The following is a 20,991-nucleotide window of genomic DNA, read 5'->3' on the forward strand; positions in this document are numbered from 1 at the left end:
CGTTTCCAGTCTCTCAAAGTCCTTCTGGAGAGAAATTACATCCTGCTTTGATTCTACTACCTTACACAATTTAGTATCATCAGCAAAGATGAAGACTTTGATCTCTATGCCAACCTCAAGGTCATTAATAAACAAGTTAAAAAGCAGGGGTCCCAGTACCGATGCCTGAGGCACTCCACTCACAACTTTAGCCCAACCTGAAAAAGTTCAATTTATGACAACTCTCTGTTGTCTATCCTTCAGCCGGTTTTCAATCCAGGTGCATATATTTTTACTGAGTCCAATTTGCCTTATTTTGTACACTAATTTCCTCTTGCAATTGACTATTCTACTATGGAAATTGATCCTTCCCTGGTAAACACAGAGGCAAAGAATTTGTTTAATACCTCTGCTTTTCCCTTATCTCCAATAATCTGCCTGCCCATCTCAAACTGAAAGGGCCCTATATTTTATTTTCTGATTTTTTTGTTATTAAAAGGTACTTAAAGAACTTTTTAGGGTTGATCTTACTTTCTATTGCAATCCTTTTTTCATTATCCATTGTTGCTAATTTGATTGCCCTTTTGCAATTCGTTACATTCCTTATAATTCTGATACAATGCCTCCGTCCCTTCTGAGTTCAAGAATCTAGACGCCTGCCTCTTCTTTTCCATTTCCTCCCTTACCTGTTTATTTAGCCACAAAGATTTTGACTTATTCCTTTTATACTTATTACTCAAGGGTATACACTGATAAGTGTTGATTGTGTTGGTGGTGTGTGTCTGCAGTACTGACGATGATAACTTATTGTCTTCATCTCCACCTGTGACATGACACTGCATGCCCCCCCCCCCTCCACCCCCACCCCCTCTTTGTCTTCCCTCCACTGACTATCTAACATTGCCTGCCTCTTTGTATGGTGGTCGCGGGTCATGTGACCTCTTAATTCACAGATACCAAGCTGGGTACCGAGCCTACCCCTTTCACAACTGTTCGATATAAACTACATGTAGCTGTAGTCTGATCTTTTTAGCTCTTCCTTTGAAAGCACGGCCAATGGCAAATGTAACTCGTGGTTCTGAACGTTGTGAATGTAATTGTGCTCGTTGATTTTGTGCTTCTGTTGGCGGGGGTGTTGGCATTGGGTCAACAACATCATCATCACAACAAGAACCACAATTGGTCAACGGTACTAGTGATCATGATGATGTCGGTGTAAAAGAGAGTGTTGATGCTGATGAGGAGGAAGGTAATAACATCAATGTATGTCATGTTTATGATTATAATATAGTTTGGTTATGTTGTTTATTAAATAATGCATTTACAAGGTTATTATTACTGCTTGGAGTTTTCACTTTACTTGTGATTAAATCTGACTTCACAATCTTTAACAACAATCAAAGTATCATCACTTACATCTGAAAGATTAACAAATTAATAATCACCCCCCCACCCCCACCACTTAAACCACAGTCTTTCCCAGCACAACATCAGCAACATCCTCATCATCAGAAAATTCCTCCTCATTCATCATAACAAGTGATATTTGCATGGATGAACCTGCATAAAGTACACCCCACTGCTCCTCAGTCATCAAATCCCAGTGACTCCTTCGTCTGACAGTTTTAACATCTTTTCAAAGTCTCATGCTATCAATGCCAGAGATTGTTCGGCATTCATGAATGTTTTTGAATGTGACCAGAATGATCTGCCTTTTCCAGGTGGGCTTAGCAGCAGTAACAGGCAGAGCAGTGGCTGGCGCTGGCGCTTGTGTCAGTGGGCCAGGCTTTTTCCTAGAACTATTTAATTAATATTCTCAATATTATGTTCACCCACATTAGTAATTTTAGTTTCAGAAGTACTACTAGTACTAGTGGCCGTGGCCCTAGGCTGATTTGAACTTCCTGTTCCCCTTTTATCTTAACTGGAGGTTCATTGTCTACTGGGGGGCGGGGGGTGGAGGGAGATGGACTGTAGATTGGGATTTGGTGCATTGTCATTGTCCTACCGCTTATACTTGCTGTGAGTGGTATGCACACCAGCAGCACCACCTATCACTGATTTAACTTTACCCGATTAACCATCACTGCCACCACCACTACGACAATGATGGTGATCAAAACTATGTCCACCTCTTCTTGCCGTGCCTCCACGTCTACTCTCACAACGTTTCTTCAACCCACTAAAACTGGCATTACTATTATACATGTTATTATTATTTGTTATATATATGCTTCTAATGCTATACTAGGTTTGCTGTTGCTGATAGCTAGTCTACAATCAGACAGACTAAGATGATCTGTCTGGCACCTGGCAAGTGGCACGAACACATAGTTCATCTCCCGCCCCTCTTGACACCCCTCCAAGTCTCAGTTCCCAGCTAACCACCCACCACACAAGACACTCCACTAGTTGGTATCAAATACTTGTTACTTAAGCTGCATGTCTCAGTCAAGGCCCCAGGAGCAGCTCAAGTTGTGTATGTGTATGTGCTCCCACGACTGGAGAACAGTGTAAGGGAGGGGATATAGACCCGGAGTTCATCACCGCCTTATGTAGTTTTTAGTTTTGGAACGAGCTTCTGATATTCTTTATAGTAACTCCCATTTCTTTAACTTTCTCCAGATCTACGTCTAAAGACGTGGGAGGACCAGAACGAGGATCCACCAATGTCTGGGTCTACAGCAGGCAAACCTCCCTTATGCAGGAATCGAGAAAATGTTGTTCTTTGGAGGCATCCCTGAAGGTGTTGTGAATACTTACGGAATTTTTAATGCTGAATTTATTGATTTTTGGACAGAGTATCTGAAGGATTATATAAAAGGTCCATGGAGCTGCCTCATCACATGTCAATGCTCCTTGATGGCATGGATGCACGCCCTCAAAATGCATGTTATATGATTAATAATTACATAAAAGTTAACCTTAGTAAGTAACAGAATATTTTAATATATTTGTTCAGGCTTCCAAAAATGGTGGTGGAGAGACTGCCCGCAGAACTGCATCAGAAGAACAGCTGTCAGTCACCCCTCTGGTTGCCAAAGTCATGTCAACAAATACTTTGCTTTGTGCCCCACAAAGTTCTGTGGTGTGCAGCTTTGGTGAGCCGAGAGGCAATTGATAGTTTTGCTTTCAATGCAATGTTACATGCCCATTCTTTACCGTGCTGGGGGCCCGCTAATATGTACAGATATTCCCCCATAGCTTCCTTTGAGTGTAAGAACCATGTTACCTGAATCTGCGATCTTTTCCTGCTGTGTTCAGTATCCTTCCATCAGGCAGGACCACTTCTAGGTTAATCACATTGTCCTGCATGGTGCCATATCGTACTGCATTGGTGCCCGAGGCACTGGTTGCTGCCATACCGCAGAGCGAGGCATCAGCACCTGGGTCTAAGATACAAGAAAATACCCCAGTTTTAGTCCACATTTGCTTTATAAATTTTTCTCTCGACTACGTATAGTGTAATACAGATTTGTAGGAATGAGTCGGCACAGCATTGTTCTAACATTATCATTTTCTCCTACGAGTTGGAATTCAATACTCTTTGTATTTATCGTTCAGTGATAAGGTGGAGGCTTTCTGGGGGCATCTAGGAATCCACTCAACCACCCCTCATTAATATTAGCCAGTGGGACCAGGTTCAGGGTTTCCTACATTAAGAAGCCATAAGTGAAACCCAGCGAAATAATATAGCTTAAATCAGAGGTTCCCAACTCCAGTCATCAAGGACCTCCAACAGTGCAGGTTTTAAGGCTGTCTTCTCATTAGCACAGGTGGCCCAATCTTTTTGGCTGAACCACCTGTGCTCAAGAAGGGGTATCCTTAAAACTTGCACGGTTATTGTTCCTTGGGGACTGGAGTTGGGAACCTCAGGGTTGTGTTAAGGATGGTGAGATAATTAAGTGTTTTATATTAAACGCCCAACAAACAATAACAGAATGCAACTTTTACAACCGAATGCAATAGCTACTGTATATTCATCTACTGTATACCCAATATACTGTAGCTATTGGAACAAGGTGTAATGTTAACTGCTTTTTATTCTTTTGATTATATAAAACATATGCAAATATGTATCTATGTTATAAAACAGTTGAACTAGATACATATGTGTTATATATATTAAAATGAATCTCCCTCCATTTACGTTTGTTTTTTACCTGTACCATTTCCTAGGATGGTTCACAAGGTGATGCACTCATGTGAAAGAGATTCTTATCACCGGTGCACAGCCGCAGCGGCATTGCGGTGAAGTGGAAACCCCGATAAATCAGACGTAAAAGAAGGAGCGGTACTCAGCGGACTTGTGAAAAACCGAAACGTCAATCACCGAATAAACCTTTGTACCTTGTAGTTATTGCTGTGCTACACCTATATTGGTTGTTTCATAATAAAAGTACTTTAAATAGCAGTAATAATTGTTCCATACATAAAACCGTATATATGAAAACGGAAAACTGTCCGTTTTGTCAGAGCCCAAGCCAGAATTTGTTGGAAAATGTGGGAATAATGCAGATTTTACGTTATGTAGATGTTGTATTCTGCCAAGAAGCATACATTCACAGCACCAAATCTTGTTCTTTTTGCTTCTGTGATCATTAGTCAGTGGAGTTTTTGCAACTTAAATTAAATGTATTTTTTAAAAATCTCAATTTTGGGGTCTCCCAGTGCTGAGCTGTGCTGTTTCTAGCTTTGGAGGCGCCCTAGTTCCCAAGATATTAACCTTTTTTATGTGCTCGGTAAATATAAGTAAAATAAAAAATGACCATGCGGGTCATCCAATGAGAACCTGCCAAGTCATGCACTGATGATATTGCAGATTCCTATTTACCGGGAGTGAGGCATGGATGGCAGCCATTTTGATTTTCCCAATAGGACAGGAATTACTGGCAAATGAAAAGGTAAATATTTTGGCAACTAGGCGGCCATCGGAGAAAGAAATAGTTCCCAGGGACTTCTTCATTCTGATTTTGTAAAAAAAAATGATAACAGGTTGTGTAGTTCCTATGTATTTCCTCCTACCCACACTGCCCATGGTGCAGGCTAACGCATCCAGTGATAAACTGTCCAAGCCCATGCTGATCACCGCAATACCAGTGTATGGTCACCATTTCTTTCTTAACTCCTTTTTACATCTGATAAATAGCACTTTAGATGCTGGATAGAGAGATAAACTGTAAATGTTTATGCTACAGATCATTATTCAGCTCTTACCAACTGGAAACCAGAGTCCGCTGTCTCTCAGATAACTGTTTAGAGATTTGCGTGTAACTCCAGGTTCAACAGTAACAAAAAAATCGTCAGTGTTCAAATTTAGGATTCTGTCCATTCGTGTCATATTGAAGCAGACTCCACCCTGCCAGAAGATGGGAAATAAAATTACTTTCTCTTGACTAAGTTAATGTAAAATTGAAGACAAAATAAATAATCTGTGGCCAGAGATCCTCACTGAGAAAGAAGTTGTGTTTGCCGAGCACGAGCATTGTAAGTGAAAGTTCTTTGTGTTTTGTCACAGAAATTGTATTTTCGATGGTGATGTTTTTAATTCAATGAACGACATTTGAGAGTATAATTTATTTTATTTATTTTGTGTTGAAATTACCATACCATCACTTGCAATACATGATATAATTGACTTATGATAACTAAAGTAAGATACATAAATTTTGGATTTTAAAGTATCTAAATGCTGTTACTCTCAAAAGTCTTTCATTCAATGTAAATCATAAAAATCAAAACACAATTTAAGTAACAAAACGCAAAGAAGTTTGACCAAGCTCGGCACACACCCCCTGTTTTTTTTAATAATCATTACAGTTACTATATTATATTAATCTATATACAATTCATGTGTTATATGTGTACACACCTTCCATGTTTTCCATTTCTGCCTTTTTTTAAATTATAAATGATACATTTCTAAAACTTTTGCTATTTGCGCTTCTATATTTATACTCACTTGGAACTCCTCTAGTAACAGTGGTGTGTGTGGGGGGCGCATGCACGATGTCTGGCGGCCTGTTCTGCGCATGTGCGGAGTCTGGCAGCCATTCTGCACATGTGCAGAGTACGGCGGCCGCTTCTGCGAATTGGCAGAATCCGGCGGTCGCTTCTGTGCACGTGCGAACATCACCAGACCATGACGTTCTGCATTTTCGATACAAGAAACGAGATTTTTCCCATCAAAACCCTGTAGGTGCCACCAAAGAAGTTTCACTTAAAAAAAAGTATAATGTATAGGCAGCACTGTAACGAGAAACAAGTCTATGCAATGGGACGAAAGCAAGGACAAGAGAGGGACCCTGAACCCTCAAATATCTACACAAAAGTCCAACTGGGCTACCAGCACTTATGAGTTGGAGTTCTGTAATTCAAGATAGTTTTAATGGGAAACGAGACTCTTATAGACAATTTGAGTGTCTGATACTGAGGCCCCTATTCAATATGATTTGATGCCACTACCCAGCACTTGAGAAGATCAGCTCCATTTAAATTAATCCGATTATAATCTTCTCCAACACAGGGAAGCGGTTTCACCATGACTAGCCTTGTTCAATGGAACCAACCATGGATATTTAATACAAAGAACATGTACCCTTATTGCACTGACTCCTCCTTCCAGGCCTGTTCCAGTACCGAAAGGAATAATCGGCACATTATTAGTGCTGCACATCGCTGCCATCTTGCTGACTTGTTCAACGTCCTGTGGCCAAACAACCACATCAGGTGGCCAACAGCTACCAAAAGGAAGAGAAACAGGCTAAGAAAACAATTCAGGGCTGACAATATCATTATGTATTGTATTTTATATTGAATACTTATCAGAGCCATTCTACCTGTGTAATGATTCATCTCTCCCGTGGTGCTCCCGCACAGCCATTGTAGTAGAAATGTTCGACTCACCCACCACCGCTCTCAAAGCATCTATAAACTAGGAAGATATCAAGAAGTTTAGTAGCCAATCAGTAACAGAGAATTTTAGGGCATAAATGACCCCTAATCCTCTATCGAATATATGTAAAGGTAATCAAACACACCCATAATGGCATTGCAAATCTAGGAGATTGCCCTACCTACCATTTTTAGTCCAAATAATATTATTGTGCTAAGTAAACAACACCCCCATATCTCTTTCCAGACTGCATCAAGAGTTCCAATATCCACCCGCTATTATCTTCCACACCAAGTGTGTTCTCTATCCACAACTGTATCTTATCCAATTCCACATTGCTTGCTTGCAGTATGATTGTGACAAATCTAATACAGAGTGCTTTTCCTGGTAATGTACAGGTTAATAAAAGCTTCAATCAGACTTAGAACTATGCAACTAATTTTGACAGATTTATTATAAATCATTGTTCCTGGTAATGCACAGGTTATTAAGAATTTATATTAGTGTTAGGGACCCTTGAGATGTGGTCTGCCGTGTAGTGGCTCAGGGGCTTACAACACTTTGGTCAAAATGTTAAACTAAAAGACCATTTTATTTAATAGATATTTATACATATATATTTAGGCACTGTACCGTGTATAGGTTTCACTGGATGTGCACTGAGCTCTGTCTGTGTTTCATGTTCTGTCTCTGGTTTTAACCAATTCCACAACTGCAGCTCTTCTCCACCTACACCACCACAAAATTCCACATCATGTCAACAGAATCCTGCCCTTTACCAAGGTCTTGGCCCATATTTACTAAGCAGAGATATGGCACATGGCCCCTTCTAGTGCTGCAATACACCTTATAACCCATTCACTTCAAAGGACCATCTTTCAGCGCATAGCACCACTTAGTAAATCTGGTTATCTTTAGCAATCACATATCTTTCTTAGGGGCTTATGCAGAGAGGATAGAGAAGGGAAATAGCGCCATCTTTTGGCGAAAATACGCACCAGAGAAGCTTGTCCTGCAGAGAACATGGAGAGATTCATAAAATTCGCCACAGCAGGTTTCTTTACTTTAAAAATTGCCAAACACGTGGCGAGATTGGTAAATTCGCCATGTTAAAATAGGGTGGTATGCAGGTAGCATAGATGCACTGCAACTCGCCATTCTGCCCTATATTATAGCGAGTTCAATGTAGCCAGAAAAACTTGGCAATTTTGAATCTCATCAGAAAAAAGAGGTAACGCAGCTTTCAGCATACGCCCATAACTTACTCCAATTCTGTGGCTATTTTCCTGCCGTTTTCACAACGTTCTTCTCTGCATAAGCCCCTTAATTTCTGATTCCCCAGCCCTTCATTGAATACTAAGTTTACTTTCAACAGCCCACACCCCCTTTGCTCCCAATTGTCTCTAACAAACTATTTCTGAACTTTTTTCTATCCACATCCGCTTACTGTCCCACATACATTCTCTTTACAGTATTGATATCTTTAAATAAATTGTAGTATTTTACTAGGGTCCTCCAGACATGAACATCTAATGCAGTCGTGATGCCCACAAGGCTCTTCCGTGCCACTAATCTGGACACAAAATATCATGACAAGTATGTGGATAAAGTAAAATACATTACTGGTGCAGAGAAATCACATTATCAAAGGCAGTAACTGTCAATCACGGCTACTGAAGCCATTACCTATAGATGCAGAGAGGAGCAGACCCCAGCATCCATTCCCAGTTCTAGTAGGCAGCAGAGACGTGCAGCGAGGAGCAAGCGGCGGCGAACAGCTCCACCCAGCGAGTGACGTCAGCGCAGACGAAAAATCTCGCGAGGGTTGGCCTGCAGGGACGCCAAGCCCGAGAGTGAGCAGAGAAAGTGCCGGCGGCCATTGCAGAAGCAACACGCGCCTGAGCAAAGCTGAAACCGGACTGCACCTCTTGATCAAACTGCTTGAACATTTTGGAATTGCTGTAAGTAGGATTCCGGTTTTAACACACCGGATCCTAGACCTGCTCCTGAGTTCATTATCCTTTTTAGTTATTGTTCTAATAAATATCTCTGTTTTATTGTCAGCCTTTCTCTCAGTGTTGTTAGTGGTGTAAGTCTTGTATGTGTGAGTTATATGTTTTTCATATGCAGTGTCACGCTATGATTTCTCTCTTTATCTTCCCTGCATAATACCACGATTGCTGCTGTGGAGTCTGCTGTCTAACCACCGGATCACCGTCATTGGACACTGCAGTAATTCTTTGGACTCAGCATCATTTTGGACATTTGAGGCGCCGGTCTGTATTGTCATCTCTGTGTTTTCACTAACTGTGTTTGGGTTAGGTTTTTTCCTGGCAGCCGTCCTATATTTAGTTACGTATCACATTGTGTTTATATTGTGTATTATTCACTTCACTTCTATTGTTAGCGCTATTTACACCATTCTTTTTTCCTAGTCACTGTTTTTCCAGCACAGGTGTAGCAGCTTCAATTATACAAGATTATATTATCGTAGGTTTATCACACTAGTTATTTAACACATTTAATCATGAGCACATTATTTCAAGCACGTACACGGAGGAATATCAATGTAGATCTTATATTTAATGACCCCCATACGGTTCTTGAAGTTGAACCAAAAGTGGCTGGATTTCAGCCAATTTTGACACAATTAGAAAAGACTCTAGTTGCAGAAAGCAGACAATGGTGGGAGGTTACAACCCTCAGTAAATACTTAGAGAACCACCGAATCCCACGAGGACTAAGAGTCCAAAAAGTACCAACCGTGGATACACAAAATATATCATTCATGAAAGAGTGGAATGATACCCTTGATCAGTGTTCTTTTTCGTTGATGAAAATGCTTATACATCAGCGTAAGAAAACACTGATTCAACTAGACAATGAAATTGAAGAACTTAAAATTAAACTTGACCCGTATCTAAATAATAGAGAACTTCTGGATTTGGAGCCCACGGTTAAAAAACGACTAGACCAGATTGAACTAGAAATAGTGGGCACCAAACAGAGTAAGTTCTTCAGAGATAAGAACGATTATGATACTGGCCGTCAGAGGACCTGGAATAGAAAAACTAAGGATGAACAGATTAAACAACTGGAACAGCGGAATAGTAATCCTTATGTGGGGACCAAGCGAAGTAGGATTGAGAAGAGCAATCCTACTTCTAACAATAATAATAATAGGACAAGGAAACCACATCAATTACCTCTTATACCCATTCCAGTGCCCATCCCCCAACCACAAAGGGTATTGCCCCAACATGATACGAGTCAGTATCTTAAACAAAAAAGAGCTAAAGAATTATATGACGCACAGATAGCAACAGCATCCAACATCGAGGCAAGTTTGTCTAGCAACAAATATCATGTGATATCAGAAATTGAGTCAGAGAGTGAACCTGACAGTGCGTCGTATACTCCTTTGCCCACTCCGGGGGTAAAATCCAATTTTTCTTTTTTAGAGTGGAGGAAGGAAAGGGAGCACATCTTTCCCCAGGTAGAAATAAAGAAAACCAGTCTAGAAGTACAGCCACCCATGAATTACAAAAAAAGAAAAAATGCACCAGAGGGAGAAGAGGAGGTACTAGTAGAAATAGGTTAAGCAATAATAAGACATATAAAAATATTTTTAACCTTAGTCGACACATACTAACTCCAGTAGAAAAATGAGTGTTAGGTAAGGGTCTTACATTTGCACCAATATGCGGCCCCAACAGCTTCAATATCCACATTGATGTTCACAAGTTTGCACGAAAACTAGCATTAAAAAAATATTTTTTAAAGGATGCAGTTACCAGTCAATTAAATCAGAAGTCTTTGGATGTGGATTCAACGATACCACATAGAAATTTTAAAGTAAAGTCCACTTTTTATCCAAAATTTGCCCAAGGACATCTGGTCAACTCCTTTGTGGAGATAGTAACCAGGGAATTGGAAGAGTCAAGTAGGACATATAAAATTCATAGAGATAATTTCAACACCAACGAAAAACTAGCCTTAAAACAATTGGAGGATAATAAGAGGATAGTTATAAAACCTGCTGACAAAGGGGGAGGTATAGTAGTAATGGACATTGAGTATTATCTCCAGGAGTCTATGAGACTGCTTGGTGATATAGAAACATACCCCCCCCTTTCAAGTAATCCCCTTAAACAATTTGAAATCCAGCTGACTACTTTGCTAAATAAAGGTCTCAATGATGGAGCTATAACACAACAAGAATTAGATTTTTTGGATGTACAATTTTCACGTATCCCCATTTTTTACTTCATACCAAAAATACACAAGAGCACTACACAACCCCCTGGCAGACCTATCATTTCAGGTATTGGATCACTGACTTCAAATTTATCTTTATTTATAGACCATCACCTTCAACCTCTGGTACATCAGGTCCAGTCCTACCTGCGTGATACAACACATGTCCTCCAGATACTTAGAGATCTAGAATGGAAGCCTGAGTACACTTGGGTGACAGCGGATGTCACCTCACTGTACACCACCATCAATCATGTTAAAGGATGTCAGGCAGTAGCACGCAGGTTAGAATTGGACGTCACTACATCACCAGCACTTAAAACATTTTTAGTTGATAGTATAAATTTTATTTTAACGCACAATTATTTTCAATTTAATTCACAGTTTTTTTTACAGATCTGTGGAACAGCGATGGGCACAAGGTTTGCCCCAAGCTATGCGAATCTATTTATGGACAGTTGGGAAAAAGATTTTATTTGGAACAACTGTCCATTTGGGGCTCACCTTGTGCTCTGGCGCCGTTTCATAGATGATATCATTTTTGTATGGTCAGGGAGCCAGGAGCAATTGGAGTTGTTCTTTGAGTATCTAAATTCTAACGATAGGGATCTGAAGTTCACTTTTAACTATAATAAGGAGCATATAGAATTTTTGGACCTTGGCATATATATCTCAGATAACAAAATAGAGACTAAAACATTCTTTAAGCCAGTGCAGGCTAACAATTACCTTAGGGCAGACAGCCAGCACAACCCAAGTTGGATCCGGAATATCCCTAGGGGTCAGCTCACCCGTCTGAAGCGCAACTGTTCAGATTCTGGGGAGTATGCGCTCCAGGCAGATGAGCTGAAGAATAAGTTTAGAGATAGAGGCTATCCGGAGGAACTACTTGAGGAAGCGTCTCTACAGGTAGATAAAATTGAACGTAACACACTGCTAGAATATAACAGTAAAAAACAATTGGAACATACCAACGGGGTGGCATTTGTCACCCAGTATAATGAGATGGCGCAAAGGATTAGGCATATTTTTAATAAATATTGGCCTATGCTCCTTTGTGACGACGTACTGTCCAAATGCCTTCCAGAGAAACCAAAAATTATTTTCACGAAAGCAGCAAATATAAAAACACGTCTAGCTCCTAGTTGCCCTCTTGACAATTCCAAATTAACAAAAGTAAGTAAAAATAAGGGCTTTTATACATGCACTAAATGTACAGCTTGTACTTTCAGTAACAATATGAAAACATTTAAATCTAATGTAACAGATAAAATCTATACTATAAAAACATTTATGAATTGCCACTCCACTTTTGTGATCTATTTATTGCAGTGCCCTTGTGGTCTATAATATGTGGGTAGGACAGGCAGGTGCTATCAAAGAAGAATATACGAGCACATTTACAACATTAGACGAGGTTTAGCCACACATAGTGTTTCGCACCATTTCAGCGTGCATCATAACAAAAGTCCTGTTGGGCTGAAATGTCAGGCTATAGAGAGTACACAAGTACATTGGAGAGGGGGGGATCAGCTACAACAGATCAGTAGGCGTGAAGCTTACTGGATCTATGAGCTGAAAACCCTCTCTCCGAATGGACTTAACATAGACTTCGACCTGGGTGTCTTTCTTAAATAAAAGTTGTTCATTTTTATATATAAAAATAATTTTTAAAAACATTTTAATAAGTTTTATATTTATAAAATAAGAAAAACAGTATCAAGGGTTTTGAAAAATTGAGTGTATATTTGCTAAGTATTCAATAATTTAGAAAACCTGTTTTATACAACAAACATTTTTTAATGAATTTTTATCAGTCAACTATTAGCATTTTTAATACTTGTTTAATATAAGACATTAAAATATAGATACAGGAATTAACTGCATCTTTGGTTAATTTATACATATTATATGCAGTATTGGTGCAAAACTGTGTAACATGAATAGTGGATAGGTAAACATCTATAAGTTGTGAATGAATTATGATTCAATTTACACCCTGATTGTTAGGATAAAGTGCATATGTTATATGTTTGTAGAGAGTTTTGTGTTACTTGTTGTCTATGTGTATGTTAGGCTGCCATTCGTTTAGCACAGCCATGAGTGACAGGACGAATAACCAATCACAATTGCCATATGATCAATGTAAGAGACTATTTATCTCCACCAATTGTGTCCCACCTGCTGCTACATAAGGATAGCTTGGACTGTGCTAACCATCCCCTGAAGAAGTGTGCATGCGCACGAAACGCGTTGGGTGTTTTAGAGATCATTTGGAGAGTGAACACTGAAAGGAGCAGACCCCAGCATCCATTCCCAGTTCTAGTAGGCAGCAGAGACGTGCAGCGAGGAGCAAGTGGCGGTGAACAGCTCCACCCAGTGAGTGACGTCAGCGCAGACGAAAAATCTCGCGAGGGTTGGCCTGCAGGGACGCCAAGCCCGAGAGTGAGCAGAGAAAGTGCCGGCGGCCATTGCAGAAGCAACACGCGCCTGAGCAAAGCTGAAACCGGACTGCACCTCTTGATCAAACTGCTTGAACATTTTGGAATTGCTGTAAGTAGGATTCCGGTTTTAACACACCGGATCCTAGACCTGCTCCTGAGTTCATTATCCTTTTTAGTTATTGTTCTAATAAATATCTCTGTTTTATTGTCAGCCTTTCTGTCAGTGTTGTTAGTGGTGTAAGTCTTGTATGTGTGAGTTATATGTTTTTCATATGCAGTGTCACGCTATGATTTCTCTCTTTATCTTCCCTGCATAATACCACGATTGCTGCTGTGGAGTCTGCTGTCTAACCACCGGATCACCGTCATTGGACACTGCAGTAATTCTTTGGACTCAGCATCATTTTGGACATTTGAGGCGCCGGTCTGTATTGTCATCTCTGTGTTTTCACTAACTGTGTTTGGGTTAGGTTTTTTCCTGGCAGCCGTCCTATATTTAGTTACGTATCACATTGTGTTTATATTGTGTATTATTCACTTCACTTCTATTGTTAGCGCTATTTACACCATTCTTTTTTCCTATAGATGCAGAGAGTGACCATTAAAAAAAACATTTGCTATCTTGGCCAAGTTCTTTTCTGGGCTCTGAAGTCGAACAATTTACACCAACTCCTTGTTTTAGAAAAAAAAAAAAAGGGGGCAGCTAAAATCTAGAAGGACAAAGTAGGAGATTCACTAAGATCTAATAAGGCAGGAGTGGCCAACTCCAGTTGTGATGGATTGGATAAAATGCCTATTTCTTCATCTGTAATACTTTGCTATGATTCCTTACTCAAAATGGCTTCCACAGCTACCCCTCCCATCAAGTATGGAAGATGGCTCCCCACCTAGGAATTCCACTCCAATGCTAAGACCATAAATCATAACAACAAGACCCTACAAGGACAAGACCTAACAAAGAACCAATGAGACAAATAACCTGAGACAGCTCTTTTGCATACAAACCCCCTCCCCTACAGCCCCTGTATATGAACGCAGGCTGTGTAGGAATAAAGACAGACATTATCATTCTGAACGTGTGTCAGCGTGATTTTTTCTCAGTGCACGCATTACCTACGTAGGAAAATAATCTGGACGGGGACAGATACTCTGAAGACGTTTTGGTCTGATCCAAATTATCCAAATCACAGTCCTCAAGGGCCACCAACAGGTTAGGTTTTAAAGGATATCCCTGCTTCAGCACAGGTGGCTGAATCAGTGGCCACTCCTGCAATAAGGGGTATCAGAGCCTAATCCTGCTTTACTGGCACTTAACCCAGGACCAAGTTACAATAGAATTTATCAGAGCTCTGTAAATCCTGACCATAGTATCCTGCCAACCCTCACTGTGGACTAGATGTAAATCACTTTTTATCGCTCAAGGAATAATTATAATATTTAAACATAAAGTTAAAAAAAATATTTGTTTATAGTTTCATTTGTTAACAATGTCAAACAAACCCAGGGATAAAAGTACAAGCAACACGAGAATTATTCCACATACTGTACATGATTATAGAGAACAGAAAACGATATGAAAATATAAAAATAGTTTTCCTTATGTAGCACTGACTGTATTCTCAGCACTGTACATAAAGATGTAGCCCGCTTTCATGTTCTCGGTGCCAGGGGAACCCCGAATGGGCCCCCCACAGCTTGCAGCTTTTCTTCCCACGGCTAGCTTCATCTGTAGAATTATGCAGGCACAATGAGTCCTTGACCAAGGAGCTTATAATCTCATCTTGGTATTTGAGGAATATGGGGATTAATTGACTTGCAGTGGAAACGGTGGGTTGGTCAGCGCACGGGTTTTTCGCTCACAAGATGAAAAGAGAGGATAAAGAAAGGATAAAGAACACGTGATTAGTGTTTAATTAGCCAAACAGTACATTAAGCAGTAATAGAAGGTTGTCTAATAAAGTTTTTAATAAAATGCTTGAATAAAAACCTTGAATAAAAACTTTTCATATGTTTAAAAATGGAGTTCTGTGATTAATTAAAATAATCTAAGGTGGGGGTAGTGAGATAAAAAAGGGGGGTAAGAGCGAGTGATTGGAGGGCTTTAATATAGCCTGCTGTCTGATAGGGGTAGTAGTGCTGATTGGCAGAATATGAGGGGCAGTCTTACTTTATCAAAATGCTGCCAGAAGCAATGATTAGCTTCCTCCCCCTCTCAATGGAGGCAGTATGCAAGTGACTTATCTCCCGGGTGCCCAATTCAGAAGAAAAAGGGGCCGAACACGGTGAGTAAGTAAAATAGAGTTTATTAAGTGCAAAAAAACCAGCAAACAAGAATAACACTCACGATACAGCTTGGGCAACAGCCCAGCTTCAGCCTGATCGTCCGTTCACGCTCCTCCGACCAGTGTGCTTCCCGTGATCGCGTCCGATGGCGGGACCAGAAGGGGAGGGCTTACCGGATGTCAGCAGGCTGGCTGGGTCCTTCAGGCAATGGGCTCCGGCAGGGAACTACGCGTTTCGCAGTGATGCTTCGTCAGGTTCCTGCCGGATGCCCTGTGTCTTCCCTTCTTATAGGCCAAAAACCTAGTTAATTGGTTGATTGCAATTAATTAGTGTTTCATAAAATTACATGATTAAAGCAACCTTTTCTTCAATAGTGGGTATAATACTTGTTGTACATTGACTGTAAAGAGCAATTTAAAAAGGAAAAAAAGGAAAAAAATGGAAAAAAAGCGGATGCATGATTAATACAATGGTGAAAATAAGTTAAACAATTAATTATGCACACATGTTATCACATTCTGTATAGTAGATTGCTCGGATCCTGATTGTCTCCAAAGTGGGTATGCAATTCAGTAATCAGGATAGTGCACACACATCTTTAAACAGTTTTCTTAAAATGAGTGCTGCTGCAGAAATATATTGTATTGTAACCTTGTGATTGAATCCCAAAGGATGTATGTATGGCTCTATCATTGGGTATGACAGCTCTATATCTGGTGGTTGAATAGTTTAAAAATATATAGTTGAAAGGGGGTTATGTGATAAAAAGTAGAAAAAAAAGTAGAAGAAAATTTAGAGAAAAATTTTCTTGATAGAAATTTCATTTTAAAATAGCTAATAGAATTTACAATAAAAAGTAGAATTCATAATAAAATAACTAGTAAAGTTCATGCGTGGCAAATTAGTCGCATCACATGTGTCTTCATTAATAGTCTGAATTAAAAAAATATGCTGGATTGCCCAGATGACAGAATAAAGGATATTTGTGGAGCTTTTGGTTCCCCCTTGTGGCTTGTTTGAAAAATTATTTTATGAATTGTAGTGGTATCTTTATGGTGTATAGTTTTGGATTTAAGACTTTAAAGCGTAAGTGTTCTTGTATGTGGTGCATCGGGGATTCGATTCCAGGGTCATAGTACTTGGTCGCTCTATAGCTGTGTGTTTAGTGGGTTAAGCTACACAGGTGCAGATATTAAACATATGCTTGTTGGTACAATGGGAAGTAAGTTAACACAAATACAAATATTGATGGATCCTCAAAGTTGCGGCGGTGCTGGTACAAGCGAGGGGGAGAGAAAGGAAAGTCGAAAGCGATTGGAGGAAGAAGAAGAAAAGAGAGAAAACCAAGAAAAAAAGGGGAAGAGAAAAAGGGAGGAGAAGAGGAAGAAGAAAAAGAAGAAAAACATGATTAGTACATCATGATACAGTAGACCTCGAATAGAATTCATACTTTATTCTAGAAAAGCCCCAATGTCTATATCAATGTTAAGTCCTAGGGGTGCCAGCGTCTTTAATTTGTAGATCCATAAAGTCTCCTTTTTGGCTAGTTTGGTTAACTGACTTGCCTTAAAGTCACAGGAAGAGCTGATAACTAGGATTTGAAATGGGTTCACTCGCTTTAAAAGGCAGTGACATTACAGTCACAGGGTACCTGACAATTACACCTGGATCGCAAGCACCAGACAGAACCAGAGAGCAACACAGTACAGAAACACAGTTACCACTCACCAAGAAAGGGGGGGGGGTTACGGGGGACTCCTAGCTTACTAAGTGCTTTCATTAATAGAGTTTCTCTGCTCTAATTCTGTCTCCACCTTTCCTATTAGCCTTCACAATATCAACTCCCATATACAGTATAGTACGGGTTATCACAGAGAGAAACGCTATAAATTAAAGACCCTTATACCCCATGGGTTAAATATTGAGATAGAGATTAAGGGGCCTATGCAGAGAGCAGCGCTATTTTGAAATTCGCCATTTTTTGGAGAAAATCGCGCAGAAAACAGCAGAAAATGGCGATTTCCGAAAAACGCGCCAATTTTTCTTTTCTATTTGTAAAACTCGCCTCGCGGCTGGCGAGAACCTCAATCTCGCCAGTTTTAAAAATATCCTAATGCAGAGAGGCGCGAACGGCATCTAGCGGCTGTTCGCGCCAATAAAATGGCGCGATTGTCTCCTTTTTGCCTCGCCAGAAAAAATTGGCAAGAAGCTGCCGCTCGCGGCCATTGCAAAGGGAAAAAAAAAGGCGCGAATTTGTTTTTACACGTTTCTGAAGCGCGCATCTCGCCAATTTAAACTCGCCACACGCATCCATGTTAAACATAGCAGAATTCGCACTTTTCTGCATATGGAGAATAAAACTCTCCAAAAAAGCTACTTTTTAATAAATTCGCCATTTTTAAAATTCGCTGCTCTCTGCATAGGCCCCTAACTGTTTTATAGAATAACCATTTTCTGCTCCTTGTTGATTTTCTGTAATTTTGTATCAATTTTTATACATTTCAAGTTATATTACTTTTATTTTTAAAAATGGTGCCTTTTTTCTGATGCTGCATAGTTAGAAACACATTTTTTGATCTCTCTAGGTGTTATTCTGATTTGCTTCAATTTAGATAAATACTCTATTTGTATAATATGGTCTCTAACTGTAAAGATTGAGCTTCGGTCCCGTCCCCATGATGCACCCTGTGACGAGACAGGTGACGTGCCTCGCACTGAGGTTTGCGCCCAGGCGTGAAGTCACCACACAGATCGTGCTTAGGCCCCATCCCCGTGACGCCACGGGAGAAGCTCCCTCGCGCACCTACGGGTCGTGTTGCCAGGGACACGCATGGGGTTAACACGATTACCTCCAATTACTTCACACCTGCGGTACACTCCACCCCTGCTTACCAGTGGACAGAATACGTCTGATTATTCATCCCTCACAGCCTGGTTCAGCCCTGCTATTGGCTGTCACTCCCTTATATGCTCAGCCAGTCCTCCTCCAAGTTGGCGGAGCATAATCATAGTTTGTGACTCGTGCTTGCCTCAAGCAACCTGCTGTTTACCTTGACTTGTTTCCTGCCTGCTGCTTTCGTTGTACCTGACCCTTGCTTGTTCCTGGGCCTCTGCCTTCTCTGACCCTTGACCTCAGCTTGTATTTTGACTCCGACCTTTTATATTCCTGGACCCCGGCTACGCACTACGACCATCCAACTTCTCCTACCCCGACCCGGCTACATGACCATGACTCTGCCATACGGACGCGGTTGTTGGTCGGTGTATTCAAACATCCCCCTCAGCCTTGCGGTCCCGTCCTGTTTGTGGTCAGCACCCGTTGCACCAACCCTCCTCTCCCTTCTTTGCACGAGGGGGATACCAGATACAGACACTACTATATTAGTTTATATTTTGTTTATATCTTGTTAGAGTGTATTTATATTATTGTTTCAGCTTTTTTTTTTGTAACTTTGTATTTTATCCAATTTTCTTCAAAAGGCATTACAGGCATCAGTACATAGTATGACCCGCGTTATTTTTTCTTTTAACTGCCACAGCCATACCGGTTGACATACAAACGTATAAGACAATGTTGGGGGTAAGGATAACCAAGGGGGGGAGGGGGGCCGAGGGAGAGGGTCAACGAGTTATTTTCTGCTGGTTGTGTGACAAACAATGCTTTTTGTTACCTTCCAATTAATGGATGCTCCGGCGTCGCCTGCTGATTCTGTGGCTAAATCCGTCCCCGTGTACACCTCCTTTATTTGACTCCCCAGCCCTGCCCCGGTCTGTCTCTGTCTCCTTTTTTTTATTATTAATTCAGATCATCAGAGGAGAATCCATTTAATCCTATCATAGCCAGACGGTGACATTGCTCACCCCTGGAATATCTGTCTGCGCTAACCAAGGCAGCCTGACCTTTTGGAAATTTGGTCCAGAGTCGTTAACCAAACTCGTCAACTTTTCCATCTGGCAGACAAACCAAATTCTATTTAGAATCTTTTCAATGGATGGAATTGTGTTCTAGTTCCATAGTGCTGCGGTCTCGCACCTCATAGCAGTTGCGAAATGCGCAATTAATTTAGTTCTTGCTCTGGTCTAGCTGAATTTCACGGCACAATATCCTCTGTAACCAATTCCGAATTTGTTCCCAAATCGGGGCCAGTCTGGGACAAGACCACAGCATATGCAACAAGTCCCCCGGCTCTATGCATTGTCTAGGGCACAAGGGGGAGTAACCGGGTACAAATTTAGCTTCTGTAGTTTAACTGGGGTGAGGTACCCCCTTATTAATACCTTATATGAATTCTCCCATAATGTCGTACAGATGGAGCTTTTGGCCGCTGCGTCAAATATCTTTGTCCAGTCTTCGTCTTCTAATGTCCTGCCTAAATCTGTTTCCCATTGAGTCATGAAGCTTACTGTAGTTCATGTTTATAGTCTTTACCAGAACTGATCACCTTTCCATATAATCTAGAGGTTAGTCCCTGCGTGTCATTTCCTCGCACGCAGAGCGATTCAAAAGTCGTCAGCGGAGGACGTATTGTGTATTTGGTGTAAAATGCCCGGATCTGGAGATATCTAAAGAATTCAGTGTTGGGAATGTCCTTTTCTAACTAATTTGCTCACATGTTTTGATTGTATTTCTATCCTCCAGATCCTTCAACCTCCCAATCCCACCTTGTCTCCGATTTTTAAATTCCCTCTCCTCTACAATGGGGTCATCAGGGAATGCTTTGAAGTCAATGAGCATCAAAATTTGGTGAACTCCCAAACTGCGAGTGAGTTGAGCATCGAGGACAGCGGTTTATTTAATGCTTTTAATCTAGATTTAGGGTACCAGATTAGGTTGCGAATTTATAAAGGGGCACATAGTTCACTCTCTAATGCCACCCAACTTCGTATCTCCGGGTCTGTATGCCATTGGACAATTTGACTTAATTGGGCTGCTCTATAAAATGAGAGCAAGCAAGGTGCCGCTAGCCCACCATTTTCCTTGGGTGTTTTTAGGATTTTTGCTTTGATTCATGCTTTTTTATTTCTCCAGATAAATGTAAAAATCTGGGATTGCATATCTGTCATATCTGCTAGAACTATGGATATTGGCAAAGTCTGAAATAGGTATAATAGCCGGGGCAGAAGGTCCATCTT

The 20,991-nt window shown here is 40.6% G+C and overlaps 1 protein-coding gene and 1 long non-coding RNA gene across 7 annotated transcripts in view; one reads left to right on the forward strand and one right to left on the reverse strand.

Moving 5' to 3' along the window:
- LOC142470129 (uncharacterized) overlaps positions 1-5,889 on the forward strand; it is a 57,615-nt gene extending 51,726 nt beyond the window's left edge. For 2 of the 3 annotated variants that reach the window (XR_012789175.1, XR_012789174.1), the window contains exons 2-3: positions 2,605-2,725; positions 4,159-5,889. This is a non-coding gene — a long non-coding RNA (uncharacterized LOC142470129). Of the gene's footprint in view, positions 1-1,011; positions 1,229-2,604; positions 2,726-4,158 lie in introns of those variants that run through there. The other variant, XR_012789173.1, reaches the window with a different exon arrangement.
- The window catches only part of LDHD (lactate dehydrogenase D), a 100,304-nt gene that overhangs the window by 47,296 nt on the left and 32,017 nt on the right, over positions 1-20,991 (reverse strand). For 3 of the 4 annotated variants that reach the window (XM_075577074.1, XM_075577075.1, XM_075577076.1), the window contains 4 exons: positions 6,819-6,913; positions 6,578-6,719; positions 5,197-5,338; positions 3,212-3,371 (listed from right to left, as the gene is read on the reverse strand). In XM_075577074.1, coding sequence (XP_075433189.1) covers positions 3,212-3,371; positions 5,197-5,338; positions 6,578-6,719; positions 6,819-6,913 — 539 coding nt within the window. Of the gene's footprint in view, positions 1-3,211; positions 3,372-5,196; positions 5,339-6,577; positions 6,720-6,818; positions 6,914-15,187; positions 19,848-20,991 lie in introns of those variants that run through there. The other variant, XM_075577073.1, reaches the window with a different exon arrangement.

The sequence above is a fragment of the Ascaphus truei genome, chromosome 19 (genome assembly GCF_040206685.1).
Source record: "Ascaphus truei isolate aAscTru1 chromosome 19, aAscTru1.hap1, whole genome shotgun sequence".
Classification (NCBI taxonomy): Eukaryota; Metazoa; Chordata; class Amphibia; order Anura; family Ascaphidae; genus Ascaphus; species Ascaphus truei.